Source organism: Saccopteryx leptura, chromosome 9 (assembly GCF_036850995.1).
Source record: "Saccopteryx leptura isolate mSacLep1 chromosome 9, mSacLep1_pri_phased_curated, whole genome shotgun sequence".
NCBI classification, from domain to species: domain Eukaryota; kingdom Metazoa; phylum Chordata; class Mammalia; order Chiroptera; family Emballonuridae; genus Saccopteryx; species Saccopteryx leptura.
The window spans coordinates 24,251,174-24,272,840 of NC_089511.1; the positions used below are offsets into that span (position 1 = coordinate 24,251,174).

Here is a 21,667-nt window from a genome sequence, read left to right on the forward strand (position 1 = left end):
GAAGCAAAGTACACTTGTAAAAGAACCAAGAAAACATTAAGTAACTAAAAGGATATTATATCATGTTAATGCTGGAAAGACTCAAAAAAAATTAAGACTTATATTTACAAAAATTGAAAACCACCTTAACTGTCCATCAGCAAAAAATATACATAAGTAAATTCTAATTAGAGAACTAGAATATTATTCAGAAATTGAAATGAATAAACTAGAGCTAAATGCCCTGAACAAAAGCAAAAACTTTTTGAAAAAAATGAAGCTACAGAAGGAAAATATTATAATCCAGTAACACCTGCATAAAGTGTAAAAATATCCTGATTCACAATATACATAGATCCTCTGGATAAAGAGATGGAATTAAAGAGAATTTAGTTCACAGTTTCTATTGTATCTATAATACAACTAAAATTTTAAAATGCTACAAAGTATGTATTTGTTAGAGCATATGAGAAAAAACAAAGAAAATTAAGACCATCCGTATTACCAGTCCTCAGTAACTACTTTTCTTTTGCTAGTTCACATATAATCACATTAATAATGTGCTTTCACCAGACCAGGCGGTGGCGCAGTGAATAGAGCGTCGGACTAGGATGCTGAGGACCCAGGTTCGAGACCCTGAGGTCACCAGCTTGAGTGCAGGCTCATCTGGTTTGAGTAAAAGCTCACCAGCTTGGACCCAAGGTCTCTGGCTCCAACAAGGGGTTACTTGGTCTGCTGAAGGCCCGCGTTCAAGGCACATATGAGAAAGCAATCAATGAACTAAGGTGGTGCAATGCGCAACGAAAAATTAATGATTGATGCTTCTCATCTTTCTGTTCCTGTCTGTCTGTCCCTGTCTCTCTCTCTGTTAAAAAAAAAAAAAAGTGCTTTCACATGACAACATATATATTATGTGCACTTCAACAGTAGTTTTAATGAATGTACAATATTCCATCACATAGATATTCCAGAAATTACTCAACCAATTAATTCTCTTGGATTACCAATGCTAAATAAAAAGATTCAAGTAAATCTTTCCATACATCCTTGATTATTTCTTTAAAATAAATGCCTGAAGTAGAATTACTTTTAGAGGTTGTGAAGCAGGCCCTACCCAGTTAACTCAGTTAAGAGAATCGTCCTAAAACAAGGTGTGGGTTTGATCCCTGGGCAGGGTACACATGGGAAGCAACAAAAGAAAGCACGCCTGAGTGGAAAAAATGAACAAATAAATGCTTCGCTTCCTCCTTCCTCTCTCTCTAAAAATCAATAAAAATTAAGCCCTGGCAGCACCATCCCAAGCACAGAGGTTGCCAGTTTGACTCCTCAGTTAGGGCACATACAGGAGCAACTCCATGTTCTTGTCTCTCTCCCCCCGCCCCTGCCTCTCTCTTGAAAACAAATAAAAATAGATAAATAAGTAAATAAATAAATAAAGGTTGTAGAAGCATGCTGCGAAGGGCTTCTCTAAATGGTGTGCATGTGGCCTGACCAGGTGGTGGCGCAGTCAATAGAGCATTGGACTGGGATGCCGAGGACCCAGGTTCGACACCCCGAGGTTGCCAGCTTGAGCGCGGGCTCATCTGGCTTGAGCAAAACAAAAAAGATATAAATTAAAAAAAAAAAAGCTCACCAGTTTAGACCCAAGGTCGCTAGCTCAAGCAAGGGGTTACTCGGTCTGCTGAAGGCCCACAGTCAAGGCACATATGAGAAAGCAATCAATGAACAACTAAAGTGTTAAAACAAAAAACTGATGATTGATGCTTCTCATCTCTCTCCGTTCCTGTCTGTCTGTCCCTATCTATCCCTCTCTCTGACTCTCTGTCCCTGTAAAAAAAAAAAAGTAAAAATAAATAAATAAACAAATAAATAGTGTGCATGTGTACTTTGTTAGAAGTAGTGCATCAGAGAACCCATTTCCCTGAAGTCTCTCAGTGGTATCTCTATTCTTTAATATTCTTAAAGCATATTTTAAGTACAGCTATTAGCAATTGTTCTTGGGCTTCCAAAATCCTGATTTCTTCTTTTTTTTTTTTAAAGATTTTTTTTTTTTTAATTCTTTGCTTTAATTTTTTTATTAATTTTTAGAAAGGAGAATGAGAGAGAGAGAGAGAGAGAGAGAGAGAGAGAAGGAGGAGGGAGGAGCAGGAAGCATCAACTCCCATATGTGCCTTGACCAGGCAAGCCCAGAGTTTTGAACCGGCGACCTCAGCATTCCAGGTCGACGCTTTATCCACTGCGCCACCACAGGTCAGGCCAAAATCCTGATTTCTTACACTGCACTATATGTGCAAAGCTTCACTTGTGAGTCTTTTGTATAGAGTGCTATTGTAGCGGAGTTTAGGAACACCATCAGCAAAAATGGCATCATTTAAGTAATGTGCCAGATCCTGTTTGTTTTTGTGTGTGTATGTGACAAAGACAGAGAAAGAGACAGAGAGAGGGACAGACAGACAGGAACAGAGAGATGAGAAGCATCAATTCGTTGCAGCACCTTAGTTGTTCATTGACTGCTTTCTCATATGTGCCTTGACCATGGGCCTTCAGCAGACCGAGTAATCCCTTGCTCGAGCCAGCGACCTTGGGTCCAAGCTGGTGAGCTTTTGCTCAAACCAGATGAGCCCATGCTCAAGCTGGCGACCTCAGGGTCTCGAACTAGGTCTTCTGCATCCCAGTCCGACGCTCTATCTACTGCGCCACTGCCTGGTCAGGCCAGATCCTGTTTTTTAAATTTCTTTATTTTATTTTAGAGAGCATGAGGAATGGGGTGAGGGGCAAGGAGAGGAGGGAGAGGAAAAAAGGGGGGAGTAGGGGAGTGGAGAGGGAGAAAGAGAGAGAGAGAGAAGAGAGGAGGAAGAGGAGGAGGGAGAGACAGAGAATTGTTGTTCTACTCATTTATGCATTCACTGGTTGATTCCTGTATATGCCCTGATTGGGATCAAATCTGCAACCTTGGCATACTGGGACAATGCTCTAACTGAGCTTCTTGGCCAGATATTCTAGCGAAGAGGAGTCTAAGACTTGGAAAGTGTTTCAGATGGCCACGAACTGGCTTACAGAGAGTATGAGACGGGAATCTTGGGTTCAGTTTTCATAGTATTTAGCAGCAGAGGCAGGCGGTAAATGAGTAAATTTAATCCTTAGGTTAGAAGCTGGACAGGCTACAACAAAAGCCCCACAATATCTTTTCTGGTTGCCCAGGCCAGGTGTAAGTTATTAAAGTAGGGCTATAGGTTTCTCAGAACATCTGACTTTAGCCTGGCCAGGCGGTGGCGCAGTGGATAGAGCGTCGGATTGGGATGCAGAGGATCCAGGCTCGAGACCCCAAGGTCGCTAGCTTGAGCACAGGCTCATCTGGCTTGAGCAAAGCTCACCAGCTTGGACCCAAGGTCCCTAGCTCAAGCAAGGGGTTACTCGGCCTGCTGAAGGCTCGCGGTCAAGGCACATGAGAAAGGAATCCATGAACAAGGTGTCGCATCGAAAAACTGATGATTGATGCTTCTCATCTCCCTGTTTCTGTCTGTCTGTCCCTATCTCTGACTCTCTCTTTTTCTCTGTAAAAAAAAATAACTTCTGATTTTAGGAGGGCTTAAAACACCGTGGTCTTGATCTCCCCAGGTCATACTTACCAAAGGCTTATAGTCTTTTTGTGTGTGTGTGTGACAGAGACAGAGAGAGGGACAGATAGGGACAGACAGGAAGGGAGAGAGATAAGAAGCATAATTTCTTTGTTGTGGCTCTTTAGTGTCCTTAGTTGTTTACTGACTGCTTTCTCAAATGTGCTTGGGAGGGGGGTTGCAGCAGAGCGAGTGACCCCTTGCTCAAGCCAGCGACCTTGGGCTTCAAGTCAGCACCATGGGGTCATGTCTATGATCCCACACTCAAGCCGGTGACCTCAGGGTTTCGAATCTGGGTCCTCCATGTCCCAGTCTGACGCTCTATCCACTGCGCCACCACCTAGTCAGGCCCGAAGGCTTAAGTCTTAAAGCCAATTCCAATTTCATGGGAAAGCCTCAAGTGCTTCTACAGAAGAAAGCACATTCCTTCAATACTTAACCTTAGTAGTCAAAAGGCCAAGAATCAGTGCTGCTCCATTCCTTCTGAACCTACTTGTTCCAATCAGCACACAACACTCAGGCTCTGTAAATAGAGGCTCATGAGAGGTGCTGAGCACATAGAAAGAACAAGTGGCAGTCCTCCTCCTGTTGCCCTTCTTTCTTTCATGTCTTTCTGCAACACTGGTGAGTACTCCGGACATTACAACAGAATTTAAACCGGCAAACTACAATGGAAAACGATTGCACTGACTTGTAACTGAGAAATCCACTGAAGTTTAACTCAGTCATAACTGAAATTACAATTATTTGTTACCCCAGATTCCCATTTTTAATGCTGTCTGGAGAATAAACCAGGCAGACTTCTTCCAGAAGATGATTGGATATATATAGTAAGTCACAATATGAGAGAGATAGCAATCTCTAGAGATCCTCAGTCACAGACCAAGTAAAGCCTCAGAACTACACAAAGAGTGACCCATATATCCTTTTCCAGCTAGGCAAACTCTTTCTACCTACCTTTTCATGCGCTCATGTTCACTAGTGTCCAAAGCTCTCAGGGTTCGGGCATAAAGTACAACAATGTCACTGTGCTTGGCTTTCTTGTTGCACTAAAAAGCCCAATAGGATACAATTAGTAGGCGTCTAGGAATCCTCCTGACTTAACATGACTGTGCATATGCGCAGTCCCTATGTACAGCCCTTACCTGGGGACATTTTCGTGTTGGTCCTTTGAGCCACTTAGAAATGCAACTAAACCCAAAGAGGTGCCCACAGCGTAATGCAGAAAGCCTGTGGTCCCCAGCATTTGTCCATTGCTCTAAACATATTGTACAAGTGTCCCCTTCTTCCTCATTCGTAGGAGCTGAAGGTACAGGAGAGCTGGACTTCTGGGGAGACTGCTGGATGGAAACCAGAACACATTAGAGAAAATGCAAAATCAGTCTTGAAGAGGACTCATAACTACCAAATTAACAAAACCTCATAAAAATGATACAAAAACAGTATAGAAAAACTATTAACACCTATAAATCACTTGTCATTCTTTCTAGAACGCAATCCAGTCAAATGTAATACAAGCTATGAAAATATTACTGCTGTTTGATCTTATGAAACGCTTAGATTTTTTTTCATTCAAATGAAGAAAAAGAGCTATCTTTAAGATATATAATAAAACTAGCAGTTACCCAGTCAACTAACAACAGGGAACAGCAGGTTTGTTACTCATCTAAAATTCAGTTCATAATCAACTCAAGTAGCTATAAAATACTTGGCTCATGTGAATCAAAGAAAAATACCACAAAAACAAATATAAACAGCTTACAAAAAAATACAAATGGTCAATAATTGTTCTTATAAGTAAATAAATGCAAATTAAAGATGCCATTTTTCATCTATTAGTTGGTATAAATTGATGTCTGATGAGAGTGAGGGAGAAACAGGTATGCTTACATACTGTTGTTGCAAGCAGAAAGCAGCACAAATTTTACAGAGGGCAGTCTGACATATCTATTAAAACTAAAATACATATCTCTCCTTTGACATAGCAATCTCTCTGCTAGGAATATATACTATGAAGAAAGGCACAAAATTTGCCAACATATTTATTTGTACAAGGACGCTCAGTGTGCCACAATTTATATTAGGAAAAAATGAAAAAGAAAGGGGAACGACCATAGCATACATGACAAGAGGTAACGAAAATTTTATTTATATGATGAAATGCTATTTTTAAGCTATTAATAAAAATGAGATTAAACTTAATGTACTGATAATAGGAAGCTCTCCAAAATGTAGTTAAGTCAGAGGGAAAAGGAATAAACAAGGTATAATAATATATTAAACAAGGTATAATATAATCCCATTTGTATAAGTTTAAAAATAGAACATTTATACACATAAATTTACAGGTACATAAAATTTTTCTAGAGGGAAGAAATAAAAACAGGAGGACCATGTAGAAACTTGCAAAAAAGTAGATAAATGTTTTGGGATTGGCAGAGTCCACAATTAATGTAAATAATTTTCATATTAAGGACAACAGTATGTTATTTTTGTAAATAAAAAATATTTATCACATAGCAATCACATTCTGTCAGCGAGTTCATAAACTACATTCATATGTACTATTTTAGTTGACATTTAACGTTATTAGTTAAAGACAGGACAAGTTATTCTCACTCCCCCCCAACCCCCAACCTTTTTAAACCTAAGAGAAAGAAGTCACACAAATGACTAATTTTGACAAGATCGGACTCCTAGACCTCCTGCCTACAAAGCCTACAAAGTTTTCCATTTTAGCCTGCAGCCTCCTTTTAAAATGAAAATCCAAACCTTTCATTTAAAAGGATGTTCATTCATATTACCTGCTTGAGGAGAGTCTCTCTTCCACCAATACATGTAACTTCTTGCTCTGATGAAATACTTTCTGATTGTTCTGTGAAGTTGTTTCCAGAAATGACAGGATAGGCAATTACAAAAGAAGACACAAGTTGTAAGGTATCAGAGGCTAGCAGAACCTGACTCATTCACCACTAATTGGTAGTGATACTGTAAAAGGGATGACAATTTCCCCAAGTAGCATCAGTAAGTTTTTCCCCCCACTTATTTTAGATAATTTCAAACACATGAAAGTAGACAGAATAGTATAACTCACCCAAGGTACCCATCACCCCATTTCAAACCCTAAAATAGCATTTTCACTTGTAAAAACTTGTAACATTAACTGATAAGGATTTATTTTTACATAAACACTACTATTATACCTAATATTTTATAAAATGAACAATAATCCTCTAATACTATCTAATACTTAGGCACCCAGTTCACTTCAAATTTTCCCAGTTGTGTTAAAGTTACTCTTTACAGAAGATTTATTCCAATCAGAATCTAAACAAGGTCTCCACAATAACCTTGACTGTTATGTCTCTTAAGTCTTTTTCCTTTACCCATGTTTATCTCGGGCACTGATTTGTTGGGGGGATTTTGTCATTTGTTTTATTAAAAGTCCTACATCCTGGATCTGACTGCTTCCTTGTGGTATCGCTTGCAGAGTTGCTCTATCATCTACATTTCCTATAAACTGGCAGTTACATCTAGAGGCTTCAGTAGATTCAACTGTTTTTTGGGAAGAGGAGGGATAGCAAATACTTCTTAAGATTATACACTTCTGATTGTAGCATATGCCTGGTCAAGACACATTGCTTGATATACGTGTCTTGACCAGGCAAGCCCAGGGTCTAGAACCAGCAACCTCAGCATTCCCGGTCAATGCTTTATCAACTGCACCAGCACAGGCCAAGCTAGTCATTTTTCTTTCTTATTTATTTATTTTTTTTGTATTTTTCTGAAGCTGGAAACGGGGAGAGACAGTCAGACAGACTCCCGCATGTGCCTGACCGGGATCCACCCGGCACGCCCACCAGGGGGGCGACGCTCTGCCCCTCCGGGGCGTCGCTCTGCCGCGACCAGAGCCACTCTAGCGCCTGGGGCAGAGGCCAAGGAGCCATCCCCAGCGCCCAGGCTATCCTTGCTCCAATGGAGCCTCGGCTGCGGGAGGGGAAGAGACAGGAAGGAGAGGGGGAGGGGTGGAGAAGCAGATGGGCGCTTCTCCTGTGTACCCTGGCCGGGAATCGAACCCGGGACCTCTGCACGCCAGGCCGACGCTCTACCACTGAGCCAACCGGCCAGGGCTCATTTTTCTTTTTGAGGCTCAAATTTTTATGTAATTTCCCCCACCCTTTTATTATTTATTTATTTATTATTATTATTTTTTTTTTTTTGAGAGCGTGAGAGAAAGACAGGAAGGGAGAAAGAGAGTGAGAAGCATCAACCCATAATTGCTCTCACCTTAGTTACACATTAAACTTCTTGTATCTGCCTTGACCAGGGCTGTACGAATGTCCCCTTGCTCAAGCTCACACCCGTGGGCTTTTCATGCCAGTGACCTTTAGGCTCAAACTGGCGAGATTTAGGATAGTGTGGATGATTCCCATGCTCAGAGAGAACAACCTCAGGGCTTCGAACTAGAGATATCGGTGTTCCAGGCCTTACTGCGCCACCACCAGTCAGTCAGGCATGTCATTTTCTTACTTTGCTTCTAGATTTTGAAGTACTCTTTACTATTCGGTTTTATCACTCATGCATTCTTCCAATACCAAAATAGTTTCATTTTTTCAAATTAGATCTCTGATCCACTTATTATATCCTGGTTCATAGAATAAGGAATAAATCCAATTTAATTGTTTTCAGTTAGTTATCCAGTTTTAACAATACAAATTTAAAGTCTCTTTTCCCCAATGATTTGAGATTTACCCCTTAAAAAAACTAGAATTTCCTTATACTTTTAGGTATTTCTCTAGATGTTCCAAAATCCTATATTTTAGATTTGAGTGACTGCATCTTTTGAGATATTTTTTACTATATTCCTCTACTTCCTTCCTGTAAATTATGCAAACTAGTAATTATATCTAGAGTCTTAAATAGATTCAATTTGTTTGTTCTGTGTTTTGTTTTTCTGCAAAAGTACTTCCTAAGTGGTGTGGATACTTCTGATTATAGTAGTACATTAAGAGACACATAAGGTCTGGAGGTATCAGCCTGGTCCCTTTATTAAAAAGAATTCTACTAACCTTTCAGCCTAATGATTTTAGGATCCATTGATGATCTTTGCCTAGATACATTATTTCATTATGAGTCACAAAATGATTTTTCCCCTATCATTTCTGCCCCATTATCTGGAATTCTTCTACTTAAAAAAATGCCTTGGGGCCCTGGCCGGTTGGCTCAGCGGTAGAGTGTCGGCCTGGCATGCGGGGGACCCGGGTTCGATTCCCGGCCGGGGCACATAGACATAGGAGAGGTGCCCATTTGCTTCTCCACTCACCCTCCCCCCCCCCCCCCCCCCCGCTTCCTCTCTGTCTCTCCCTTCCCCTCCCACAGCCAAGGCTCCATTGGAGCAAAGATGGCCCGGGCGCTGGGGATGGCTTCTTGGCCTCTGCCCCAGGCGCTAGAGTGGCTCTGGTCGCGGCAGAGCATCGCCCCCTGGTGGGCAGAGCGCGCCCCTGGTGGGCGTGCCGGGTGGATCCCGGTCGGGTGCATGCGGGAGTCTGTCTGACTGTCTCTCCCCGTTTCCAGCTTCAGAAAAAAAAAATACAAAAAAAAGAAAAAAAAATGCCTTGGGAGTGGGTAGGAGGGATAAATAGGCAGAGCACAGAGCATTTTTAGGGCAGTGAAAATGCTCTGCAAATTATGATGCTGGTTGTCCAAACCCATAGAACATATAACACCAAGAGTGAACCATAAGTAAACTATAGATTTCTAGTGATGACAATATGTAACAAACGCACCATTCTGGTGAGTGAGAGGCAGGTAATGTGTGTGTGGGGACAGAGGTTGTATGAGAAATCTCGGTATCTTACTTTCCAGTTTGTTGTGAACCTTAAACTATTCTAAAAAAAAAAAAAAAAAGGCTTAGACTGACCAGGCAGTGGCGCAGTGGATAGAGCGTCGGACTGGGACGCGGAGGACCCAGGTTCAAGACCCCGAGGTCGCCAGCTTGAGCACAGGCTCATCTGGTTTGAGCAAGGCTAACAAACTTGAGCCCAAGGTCACTGGCTCGAGCAAGAAGTCACTCACTCTGCTGTAGCCCCCTAGTCAAGGCACATATGAGAAAGCAATCAATGAACAACTAAGGAGCCACAACAAAGAATTGATGTTTCTCATCTCTCTCTCTTCCTGTCTGTCTGTCCCTATCTGTCCTTCTCTCTGACTCTGTCACAAAATAAATAAATAAATAAATAAATAAATAAGCTTTGAACATTAAAAAAAAAAAGTCTTAAAAAAATACAAACAAACCCCAAAATCTTCTTTGTTCAACTATTTGATTTTCCAGCTTTCAGAGTAATAAGTTAACAGCTCTAATAAATTACAATGTTTGATAAACAGGTTTTTAAAAATGTATAAATATGAATTTACAGATTTTCATAGATTTGATTTATATCGACATTATTTCAATCTATAATCCAAGTACACACTCACTATTCTTTTTGATGCTCTAACTATCCCATCTTAGGTCACTAAGAGCCCTTTCTGGGTTGCTCCTGTGTTTACTGATGTAACTCCATGAGACTTAGATGGTTTCCCTGCTTTCTAGCCTAATAAATGCCTAGGCTCATCTTTTAGATTTCCTATCCTGGACCTGGAAAGTCATTTCTCGAAAAGGCCTGGTTCCACTTAGTGGGAAAAGCCCACAGTCTGGGGTATCAGAAGATTTTTAATGTAAGCAGGACATACACTTTAGGGGTCTCTGCCCACCAACTGTTAAATAAATTCCACTTGCACAATACATAACATTATACTAGGACTTAAAAAGTGGAAGACTAGAGAGGGTGCTGAATTTACAAAAGCTTTTCTTTAAACAAAATAAATCTACTTCCTTCTCAAATGTCCAAGAAAATAAAGGGGAATGTAAAATGTCATTACCAAGTAAATGATTCACTGGGTCCCAAATCATACAATACTGCAAGTCAGCAAATTCTCTCTATATAATTATGGCCAGTGAAAACTATAATATAAAGCAGTAATCTATAACATTTTGGGGGGAAAAGGGAAGGTATTAAAACATGTATCTAGAGTTCCTAGCCTTTTGGAATCTAAGCTTCTAGAAGTTAGCCTTGTGAATTCAAACCTGGATAAAACACTCACCTTCTGTAATGACAGCTCCAGGTTCCTCTGCCTGGACAACCTCTCCATCCTCCACATCAGTGTCAGAATCAGAACTGCTTGATACCTGCACGTCTTCAGAGACAGGATTGCTAGCCCCTGAATCATGAGAGGTAGTTGGCAAATGAAGCTGACTCCTGCTCAGTACTAAGTAAGCATCCATTGGCGCTCTGGACCTATTTATGGAGAAAGACAACAGTATTATAGTACAATGGAATAACACCACAAAAACAACCCAGGGTAATCTGGAAGTAAATCCTAGTCATTTCAACCCATCTCCAGACCATTAAATGCTGCCTTTGAGCACTGAAGCAGGAATAGTAGATTTAGGCAGATGTTGGCTGGTATGTATACTCTCTTTTCTACTCAACAGTAGAAAAAGGTCTACCTTGGAGCTTGACCTTTCTGCTGAAAGCTAATTTTTACTTTATTGGCCTTTGGGCATGTATCCATATGTTTTAAAGGACACAACTTAGCAATCTGTCTGTTAGTATAAAGGGGTTGGAAAGAAAGTGGGCAAGAAGAAAATGGGTCCTCTTGGTTAAATATGGTCTCATGGGATTCTGCTACTGCAGCTAGGAAGACCAAGGTCTTTTGGGATACAGTACGAAGTCTGGCTTCAGTCTTCACTGTTTCACCTCTTAATTTAAGACATTATTTTTCCTTTGAAGTTTAATATAAAGTTAAGGTCAAAAACAGCATGATAGCAAAAAAGAACTCAAGACGAGGAGAGTTGGGAACAGATTTAACATTCTAATAATTCTGACTAGCTGAGTTTTAACTATAACCACTACTATTTCCCAGTTTCCCTCATTTCCAAGGTAACAAACCATATTCAATTTATAACCCAGAATTAATGACACTCAATATTAAAAACCAAAAAGGTATTCTGAACCTTGGAACATATTACTGAACTAATAGTCAAAGTGTTACTGAAAGGTGACCTACTTTGTTTTAATAACTGTTTATATGACATTACCAGAAACATTGTTGGAGATCATTCACAAAGAAAATTATTATTATTTTTTGTGACAGACGAGAGAGACAGATAGGGACAGACAGACAGGAAGGGAAAGAGATGAGAAGCTTCAACTCTTCATTATAGCACCTTAATTGTTCATTGATTGCTTTCTCATATGTGCCTTGACGGGGGGTGAGGGGATGTCGGGAGGAGAGGTTGCAGCAGAGCAAGTGACTCCTTGCTCAAGCCAGCAACAACAAAGAAAAATTTTGTTTTCTTATAGGAAAACTAACATTTATGGCAAACCAGGGCTTTCTATTAAAAAATAGATGATTAAATGGAACAAAGTAAACATCTGGTATCCAATTCAATAGAAGATTCATCCTTTTAAAATAAAGTGAATTAAAAGGAGATGTAGTGGATGAATCCTTTCTGATTCAAAGTGTACAATTCAGTGTTTTGCACAACCACAAGGTTATGCAACCATAATCACTTTATGCCAAAACATCTTCACCACACCTAAAATGAACCCTACCCTTCTCTCCCTCTTTCCCCCATCCCCTAACACCACTAATTTACTTTGTCTCTATAGATTTGTCTATACTGGACATTTCATGAATGGGATCAAATGTGGCCTCTTGGGCCTGGCTTTTTCAAAACTTGATAAATACAAGGATTATGTCACCTGCAAATAGTTACTATTATTTCTTCCTAATTGAAATGCCTTCTATCTCTCTTTTATCTGATTGGCCTGGCTGAAACCTCCAATACAATGGCAAATAGAGGAAGTGGCAAAAGCAGACATCCTTGCTTTGTTTCTGTATTAGGGGTAAAGTTTTCAGTCTTTGTCCTTAGTATGTTAGCTGTGAGTTTTTCATGATGCCCTGTACAGGGTGAGGAAGTTCCCTTCCATTCCTAGTTTGTTGAATATTTCTTTTTATCATCATGAAGGGGTTTTGTCAAATGGTATTTCTGCATCAGTTGAAATGTTCATTTCCTCCCCTTTATTGTATTAATATGGTACATATTGCTAATTTTTTTCTGTATGTCGAATCCATTTTACTTTCCTGAAACAAATCCTATTTGGTTATGGTACATAATCCTTTCTATATGTTGTTGAATTCAATTTGGTAGTATTTTATTGAGTATTCTTGCATCTAGATTCATAAAGGATAGTGGTCTCTAGTTATCTTGTAATGTCTTTGTATGGTTTTGGGTAATAATGGCCTGAGATGATCAGTTGGAATGTGTTCCCACTTCTATTTTTTAGAAAAGTTTATGAAGTACTGCTATTATTTTTGTTTTAAAATGTTTGGTAGAATTCACCATGGTCACCATCTAGTTCTGGGCTCTTTGTGGAAATATTTTTTAATTACTAATTTGATTTGTTATTGGTTTATTCAGATTTTTTTTTTTTTTTAAAGATTTAATTTATTCATTTTAGAGAGGAGAGAGAGAGAAGGAAGAGGGAGAAGGAGCAGGAAGCATCAACTCCCGTATATGCCTTGACCAGGCAAGCCCAGGGTTTCAAAACCAGCGACCTCAGCATTCCAAGTCACAGATTTTCTTTTTCTTGAGAGCACTGATAGATATGCTTTTTAAAAATTTGTCAATTTCACCTAGGTTATCTAATTTCTTCGTATAAAAATGTTCACAGTAGTCCCTTATAATACTGTTTTCTTCTGTAAGGTTGATAGTAATAATGTTTCCCCTTTTATTTCTATTCTAGTACTTTGAGTCTTCTATTTTTTGGTCTAGCTAGAAGAAATTAGACTTGTTTTTTAAAAATTACTCATTATTATTGCTTTTACATAGTAAAACAGGCATTTCCAAGGTCTGGTGGGGACATGGGAAAGGAGAGATATGAAAAGGAACAAGAGGCAGTGGTAGTAGGAGTTTCTCTTTGGGAGTGCAACCTTGAAACCCAAGAAATCCTCCTCTCTTTTTTTGTGTGTGTATTTTTCTGAAGTGAGAAGCAGGGAGGCCAAGCAGACTCCCGCATGCGCCCGACCAGGATCCACCCAGCAATCCCACTAGGGGTTGATGCTCTGCCCATCAGGGGCGATGCTCTATTGCAATTGGAGCCATTCTAGTGTCCAGGCCAACTTTGCTCCAATGGAGCCTTGGCTGCGGGAGGGGAAGAGAGAGATAGAAAAAGGAGAGGAATCTCTGATTGATCAATGTCACCCCATTAAAATTAATAAAAAATTTAAAAAAAAAGAAAAAGAAAAGAAGGAAGAGTGAAGAAATAGATGGGTGTTTCTCTTGTGAACCCTGGCCAGGAATCAAACACAGGACTCTACATGTTGGGCTGACGCTCTACCACTGAGCCAACCGGCAAGGCCTGGAAGAAATCCTCCTCTTTCCCTGTATTATTTGGATGACAATGTCCCTTATCATTTTTGAATTATTCAACAGTATGGGGTAAGCTCTTGCCCCTGCCTAACCTCCATAGTCCTGGATTACTTGAACTCCAGGAGAACAGGTACCCTAATCCAGGAAGGCCCTTCCCAGTAGATCGGGCACGTCAAGGTGGCATGGCTGTAGACAATGCCCAGTAGCTCAGTTGGCTAATAATGTCAATGTTACAGGTTTGACCTCCGGTCAGGGCACATACAAGAATCAACCAATGAATGCATCAATGAGTGGAACAACAAATCAATGCTTCTCTCTCTTTCTAAATTCAACAATAGCAACAAAAATTCAGAAAGAACAATTTGTAGTTCATAAGCATGACTGGGCGTTCACACTCTTGAGTAAGATGTGCCTTCCTCAAATCTTATTATGGTATCGGCACACTACCTATCTGATGTGAAAAAGAAAATCAGAAGGTATAAGCAATCAGACCTGGAAAAGCTCACTTTTTTTTTTTTTTTACAGGGACAGAAAGAGAGTCAGAGAGAGGGACAGGCAGGGACAGACAGACAGGAACAGAGAGAGATGAGAAGCATCAATCATTAGTTTTTCATTGCGACACCTTAGTTGTTCATTGATTGCTTTCTCATATGTGCCTTGACCATGGGCCTTCAGCAGACCGAGTAACCCTTTGCTTGAGCCAGCAACCTTGGGTCCAAGCTGGTGAGCTTTGCCCAACCAGATGAGCCCGCGCTTAAGCTGGCGACCTCGGGGTCTCAAACCTGGATCCTCCGCATCCCAGTCTGGCGCTCAATCCACTGTGCCACCGCCTGGTCAGGCCAGCATATGATTTTTAAGTGTCATTCTCCTGTGAGTTGGTGAACACAAGTTAAGTGTCCCCCACCAGAGCAGTCAACCCCCCTCAACTGAGTAGATGAACAACCAAGGCTGAGGAATACTATGAAAGGTCTCATGGTGTCAACTAGCCCCTAATGACACCATTTTCACTCTCAGCCCACTTAACTCACTTCAACAGAGCCCCCAAACTGGACTGCAAGCTATCTTCACCTATCACACAAATGTGTGAAATCTTATTTTGCCTTCCTAATCAGAGGTAATGACACTTTAAAGTAACTGAGTAACATGCATTTGCAATTCTTATTCACCACAGAACTAGGAACCCACCATCTTTGATCAGTCACATCCAGAAGTGAGCAGGCACTATAGAGACTGGAGACAAAGTAATGTGGTCACTGTAATCACCAGGATCCATGGAAAAGGATGCTGAATCCTGAGACTTTTTTTTGTGTGTGAGACAGAGAGAGGAACACATAGGGACAAACAGACAGAAAGGGAGAGTGATGAGAAGCATCAATTCTTTGTTACAGCACCTGAGTTGTTCACTGACTGCTTTCTCATATGTGCCTTGGGGGTGGGGGTGGGGGTGACAGCAGATTGACCCCTTGCTCAAACCAGATGAGCCTGCGCTCAAGCTGGCGACCTCGGGGTCTCAAACCTGGGCCCTCCGCATCCCAGTCCGACGCTCTATCCACTGTGCCACCGCCTGGTCAGGCTGAATCTTGAGATTTAAGGCACAATCCCAATCCCAGAGTTATCCCAGTTAAAGCACAAATTAACCCACTGGCTTCTTCATTTGCAAAACAGGTAAATAGATAACCTAGCTACTGTTTTTTAGTATGGTCTCACTATTCTTAGTGTTCAAACAAATTTGCTTGAAGCTCCCGCTATGTATCTATGTAGAAAGTGAGTCTGCCAGCTTCACTTCCTCTGTGCAGTAGCTTTGAGACCCTGAATAAAACACACTCTTGGGGTTCCATAAAATGAATTCAACCTCTTTAAACCTAAAAATATTTAAAAGGCCAAATGTGAAATAATATTTTTTTATTTTAGTGAAAGGAGGGGAGGCAGAGAGATAGGCTCCCGCATGTACTAGACTGGAATCCACCCAGCAAGCCCACTAGGGGGCGATGCTCTGCCCATCCGAGGCTGTTGCTCTGTTGCTCAGCAACTGAGCCTTTTTTTTTTTTAATCACCTGAGGTGGAGGCCATGGAGCCATCTCAGCACCTGAGGCCAACTTGCTTGAGCCAATATAGCCACAGCTATGGGAGGGGAAGAGAGAGAGAGAGAGAGAGAGAGAGAGAGAAAGAGAAAGAGAGAGGAGAGAGAGGAGGGCCAGGTGGAGAAGCAGATGGTTGCTTCTCCTGTGTGTCCTAACCAGGAATTGAACCCAGGATATCCACACATTGGCCGACATTCTACCACTGAGCCATCAAGCGGCCAGTGCCAGGTACTGCAAACAAAACAGGAAGAAGTTAAAAACAGACAAGACCTAGACAACTGTTATTCTTTATAATAACCCTGTCAAAGCTTGACAACTACACTCTTCAGAGGTACACTCAAGGCCTGACCTGTGGTGGTGCACTGGGTAAAAGCATTGACCTGGAAACGCTGAGGTTGTTGGTTTGAAACCCCAGGCTTGCCTGGTCAAGGCACATATGGGAGTTGATGCTTCCTGCTCCTCCCTCTGTTCTCTCTATTGCTTTCCCCTCTCTCTCTCTCTCTCTCTCTCTCTCTCTCTCTCTCCTCTCTCTCTAATAAAAATGAATTTAAAAAAAAGGTACACTCAAACCAAAAACTATGAAAGTAACATTTCAATTCTTGAACACATTCTCACGTGAGGACTGGAATGCTTCCTACTTAGATCAACTCTCAATTCACATTCTACTTTTCACAAGGGTTCTCTAAATCCAGCCTATACCACTATGGGGTATGCCAATGAACAATGGGTCTTATTGTTAGTGGAGTGAATCTGCAAGTTAAGAAACATTTTTTTGATATAAGAGGTGCAAATGATCTAAAGAGCCAGCCTCTACAGAAGCCATTGCCAATAAACTACCACCCAGTTTTCAAAGTACCTCAGTATAACTTCTCCCCTCAATTACTTTGTTATGCACTTTTATTTCCATATGACCTGTGAGGAATTGGGGGTTCAGAAAAGTTACCTGACTTGTCAAAAGTCACAATGCCTATACTATCATCAATATACAACTAGAGATGTGACTAGAGCCTAACGTACTTAATTCCCAAACTGGTACTAATCACACAACCTTTCATTATTATTTACCTGGCACTGTCAGTTCTCTGAGACCCTGTAGTTCTTCTAGTTCTGCGTGAAGCAGTCACTCTCCTCCTTCTGGCTCTCACTGGCCCCACGTTGTGGTCTGAAGGTGGTCTCAGGAATTCTAGTATGCCATGCAGACTCTGTAGCCCAGTAATGTAGTTTACTGACTCAAATGAAGATACTCGGATGGTGTGGTTAGCACCAGATTCCTGCTGATGCTCCTCTGAAGCTCCTGGATTGATGTTCTCCACATTCTCTTCTCTGAAGGGCTCTAATTCCTCTGTCAGGTCAATGAACACCTGTGGAGCAGGTGCCAGGGAGTCTGGGCCGTCTTGGCTGTTGAGAACTTCAGCAGGAGCAGGCTGGAACAGGAGTAGTCTGCCTTGGGTGCCAGCCACTTCAGCGGAAGCAGACTGAAGCAGGGGTAGTTCCCCTTCGCTGAAGACTTCAAACGGAACATGCTGTTCAGCAGCATTATGAGCTAACTGCACCTGAAGATCATACTCCATTGCTTCATCAGCCATCACTGAGGAAGCAATATTTGTAAAAAGCATCAGTAAAATAGATAAAACATGTCGTGTAGCTGATAAAATCACATCTAGATTTTTAGAATTTCTGTTTAAGTTCATTCTTGGCAAAGCTGAGAAGATTTTAGTTATTTTACTGTTCTGGTAATTATATACCTTTTTCTCCATAACAAGCACTTACAACCACTTGTCCAGTTTGCCCTATGAAAACATTAAGTCAGGCCCTGGCCGGCTAGCTCAGTGGTAGAGCATCAGCCCAGCGTTTGGAAGTCTGAGGTTTGATTCCTAGTCAGGGCACACAGGAGAAGCACTCATCTGCTTCTCCACCCTTCCCCCTCTCCTTCCTCTCTATCTCTCTCTTACCCTCCCGCAGCCAAGGCTCCACTGGAGCAAAGTTGGCCCGGGCACTGAAGACAGCTCCATGGCCTTAACCTCAGGCCCTAGAATGGCTCAGGTAGCAAACAGAGCACCGCCCCAGATGGGCAGAGCATCGCCCTCTGGTGGGCAAGCCAGGTGGATCCAGGTTAGGTGCATGCAGGAATCTGTCCGACTGTCTCCCTGCTTCTAACTTTGAAAAAATACAAAAAACAAAACAAAAAACCCCACCAAAAACAAAAACAAAAACATTGTCATGTAACCACAGTACTATCTTCTAAAATAGAAATAAGGGGTTTGAACTATTGGGTCTGAAACTAATCACCCAGATCTGTTGCAGTTCTTTGTCATGATCTGAATATTAACATTCACCAAAACAAATGCATATAATGCTGTATTTAATTTTAGTAAACAATATTCTTTCACAGCACCAAGTTACAGAGGATAAAAGAGAAAGGACATTTGCAAAATTAATTCAATTACTAAAATAAAATAGAAACCTAATCTCAAAAAGGGTGAACAACCTTTATTTACCCATCCTTTTCATTATTTGTTTCCCATCTCTAATTGTAATTTCTTTTTTTTTGTGACAGAGACAGAAAGAGACGGAGAGAAGGGGTACAGATAAGGAGAGATAGGCTGGAAGGGAGAGATGAGAAGCTTCAATTCTTCATTGTGGCTTGTTCTTTGATTGCTTTCTCATATGTGCCTTGATGGGGGGAACCTACAGCAGAGCGAGTGACCCCTTGCACAAGCCAGTGACATTAGGCTCAAGCCAGCGAGCCTGCGCTCAAGCTGGCAACCCCAGGATTTCGAACCCAAGTCCTCTGCATCCCAGTTCAATGCTCTATCCACTGCACAACCACCTAGTCAGGCCAATCTCTAATTCCAATTAACAAATATTTATTAAGCACAGTTATAAGTCAGGTACCCCAGAGATGAGATGGATTAAGACCCTGCATAACAAGAGTTTACATTCTAGCAAACGGGAGAAAACACAAATAAACATGAAAATTAGACATTTGATATCTGGTTTTGGGAGTGGAAGGCAAGAAGCACCATTTCAGACACAATAGTGATGGAAGGTCTCTCGGAAATAAAACTGAGCCCAGGAGTGAAGGATTAAAATAAGCTGGACATATGAGAGGCCAGAAAGAGTTTCAAAGGGAGATCAATACACAGGGCCCTGGCAAGCATGTATTGGGTACATTAGAGAAACCAGGCAGACCAGTGTAATGAGTACAGTAAGGAAGAGCGAACAGCATGGGCTGGGGTTGATAAGGCAGGACACTATTACTGAAGGCCTCAGTAAGCAGTTTCGTTCATGTTAGAAATAGATAAAGGGAGCAACAGCGCAAGCACAGTACCCGGCTTATAGGCTACTGTGAAAATGTAAACTAGTGGTCACAGAGGCTTGGACAAGAGCACAGCAGTGGAGATGGAAAGGAATAAGCAGCTTTGAACCAGAAGAAAAACAAACAGGCCAAGGATTAAAACTGGAGACACTAACATTAAAAGGGTAAGAAAGAGAACCCAGAAACAAGATTATACAGTAGTAGCAAACCTGGGAGAACAGGGTATCCTGAAAGAATGTTTCAAGGAGAGAGAGAATGGTCAAGTATGTTAATTGCTACTGAAGGGAAAGAATGACCATTAGGTTTAGCAATGACGAAATGACAGATAACCTGAAAAGAAGTTTTCCCAAAGTGATGGGTTCACGAACACAACTTCCCTCTCCTCAAAAGAAAAGGCATTAAAAAAAGGATAAATAACCAAGACAGGAAAAAAACAGAATATGAGATATGTAAATCAATTTTTTTTTACTGTTAACTGGTAACTATGTGGTAGAGATGAAAAGATGAAACTCAAGTACCTGCAAAGAGGGAGGGCTGTGCACTCTTGAGACACAAGCTAACCGCCACTGAAGGCAGCGTAGAAACCAGGTATCGCAGAAGACAAGTGTTGAAAGATGGAGCTGAAAAGGATTGGTTGAAAGCCTGTATATGTAATTAACCTGTTCCCAGCTCAAACAAACAAAACCTCCTCACCCTGTGCGGTAGGAAATCTGTAGGTTTAAACCAGACAGGCTTAAGATCAGCATAGGGGTAGATAGGTACAACCACTGTGGAACAGTATGGTGGGTCCTCAAAAAATTAAAAATGGAACTGCCTTATTACTCAAGGATTCCACTTATGAGAACATATCTGAAGAATTTCAAAACACTAATTCAAAAGAATAAGTGCACACTATGTTCACTGCAGCATTATTTACAATAGCCAAGATATGAAAGTAACTGCCTATCAATAGACAAGTGGATAAAAAAAGCTGTGGTACAAGCGCTGGCTGGTTGGCTCAGTGGCAGAGCATCGACCCCGCGTGTGGATGTTCTGGATTTGTTTCCTGTCCATAGCACACAAAAGAAGCGACCTTCTGCTTCTCCACCCTTCCCCCTCTACGTCTCTCTCTTCCCCTCCGGCAGCCATGGCTCCATAGGAGCGACTTGGCCCTGGTGCTTAAGATGGCAACATGGCCTCACCTCAGGTGCTAAAATGGCTCCGGTTGCAACAGCATCGCCCCCTGGTGGGCATGCCTGGTGGATCTTGGGCGCATACGGGAGTCCGGCTGCCTGCCTCCCCGCTTCTCACTTCAGAAAAATACACACACACACAAAAGCTGCCCTATATTCAATGAAATGTTACTGGGGCATAAAAAAATAATGAAATCTTACCATTTGGGAAAGTATGGATGGACCTAAGGGGTGTTATGCTAAGTGAAACCAGAGAAAGACAAATACCATATGATTTCACTTACATGTAAAATCTAAAGAACAAAATAAATGAACAAAACTGAAACAGAATCATAGATATAGAGAAGAGACTAATGGTTACCACAGGGGAGGGATTGCGGTACTGTGTAAAAGAGGTGAAGCGATTAAGAAGTACAATTTGGGGCCCTGGCCGGTTGGCTCGGCGGTAGAGCGTTGGCCTGGCGTGCGGGGGACCCGGATTCAATTCCCGGCCAGGGCACATAGGAGAAGCGCCCATTTGCTTCTCCTTCCTCTCTGTCTCTCTCTTCGCCTTCTGCAGCCAAGGCTCCATTGGAGCAAAGATGGCCCCGGGCGCTGGGGATGGCTCCTTGGCCTCTGCCCCAGGCGCTGGAGTGGCTCTGGTCGAGGCAGAGCAACGCCCCGGAGGGGCAGAGCGTCGCCCCCTGGTGGGCAGAGCATCGCCCCCTGGTGGGCAGAGCATCGCCCCTGGTGGGCGTGCCGGGTGGATGGGCGCATGCGGGAGTCTGACTGACTGTCTCTCCCCGTTTCCAGTTTCAGAAAAATACAAAAAAAAAAAAAAAAAAAAAGTACAAATTGGTAGTTACAATACAGTCTTGCAGCACACCAGCGGGAAAACCGTTCAAAATGACCTTTGGCCAGTCACCTCAAGCCTTGAGCGACCTTGTCCCTGATTTTGTTTGAGCCATGCGAGCTGGAACTTCAAATGTTAACCTCCCACAAGTCATCCTACCAAGCTTTGTTACTCAGACGCCATCAATGGG

The 21,667-nt window shown here is 41.8% G+C and overlaps 1 protein-coding gene and 1 non-coding gene across 3 annotated transcripts in view; one reads left to right on the plus strand and one right to left on the minus strand.

Moving 5' to 3' along the window:
- RFWD3 (ring finger and WD repeat domain 3) overlaps positions 1 to 21,667 on the minus strand; it is a 43,895-nt gene that overhangs the window by 21,095 nt on the left and 1,133 nt on the right. Inside the window, exons 2-6 of one of the 2 annotated variants that reach the window (XM_066349422.1) lie at positions 17,220 to 17,742; positions 10,740 to 10,933; positions 6,401 to 6,471; positions 4,742 to 4,933; positions 4,554 to 4,645 (exon numbers count right to left, since the gene is read on the minus strand). In XM_066349422.1, the coding sequence (XP_066205519.1) occupies positions 4,554 to 4,645; positions 4,742 to 4,933; positions 6,401 to 6,471; positions 10,740 to 10,933; positions 17,220 to 17,740 (1,070 nt within the window). In that variant the 5' untranslated portion in view covers positions 17,741 to 17,742. Of the gene's footprint in view, positions 1 to 4,553; positions 4,646 to 4,741; positions 4,937 to 6,400; positions 6,472 to 10,739; positions 10,934 to 17,219; positions 17,743 to 21,667 lie in introns of both variants that reach the window. The other variant, XM_066349421.1, reaches the window with a different exon arrangement.
- Positions 14,430 to 14,530, plus strand: LOC136381686 (small nucleolar RNA U13). The gene has a single exon (XR_010747161.1). It is a non-coding gene; the product is annotated as a small nucleolar RNA U13 (small nucleolar RNA).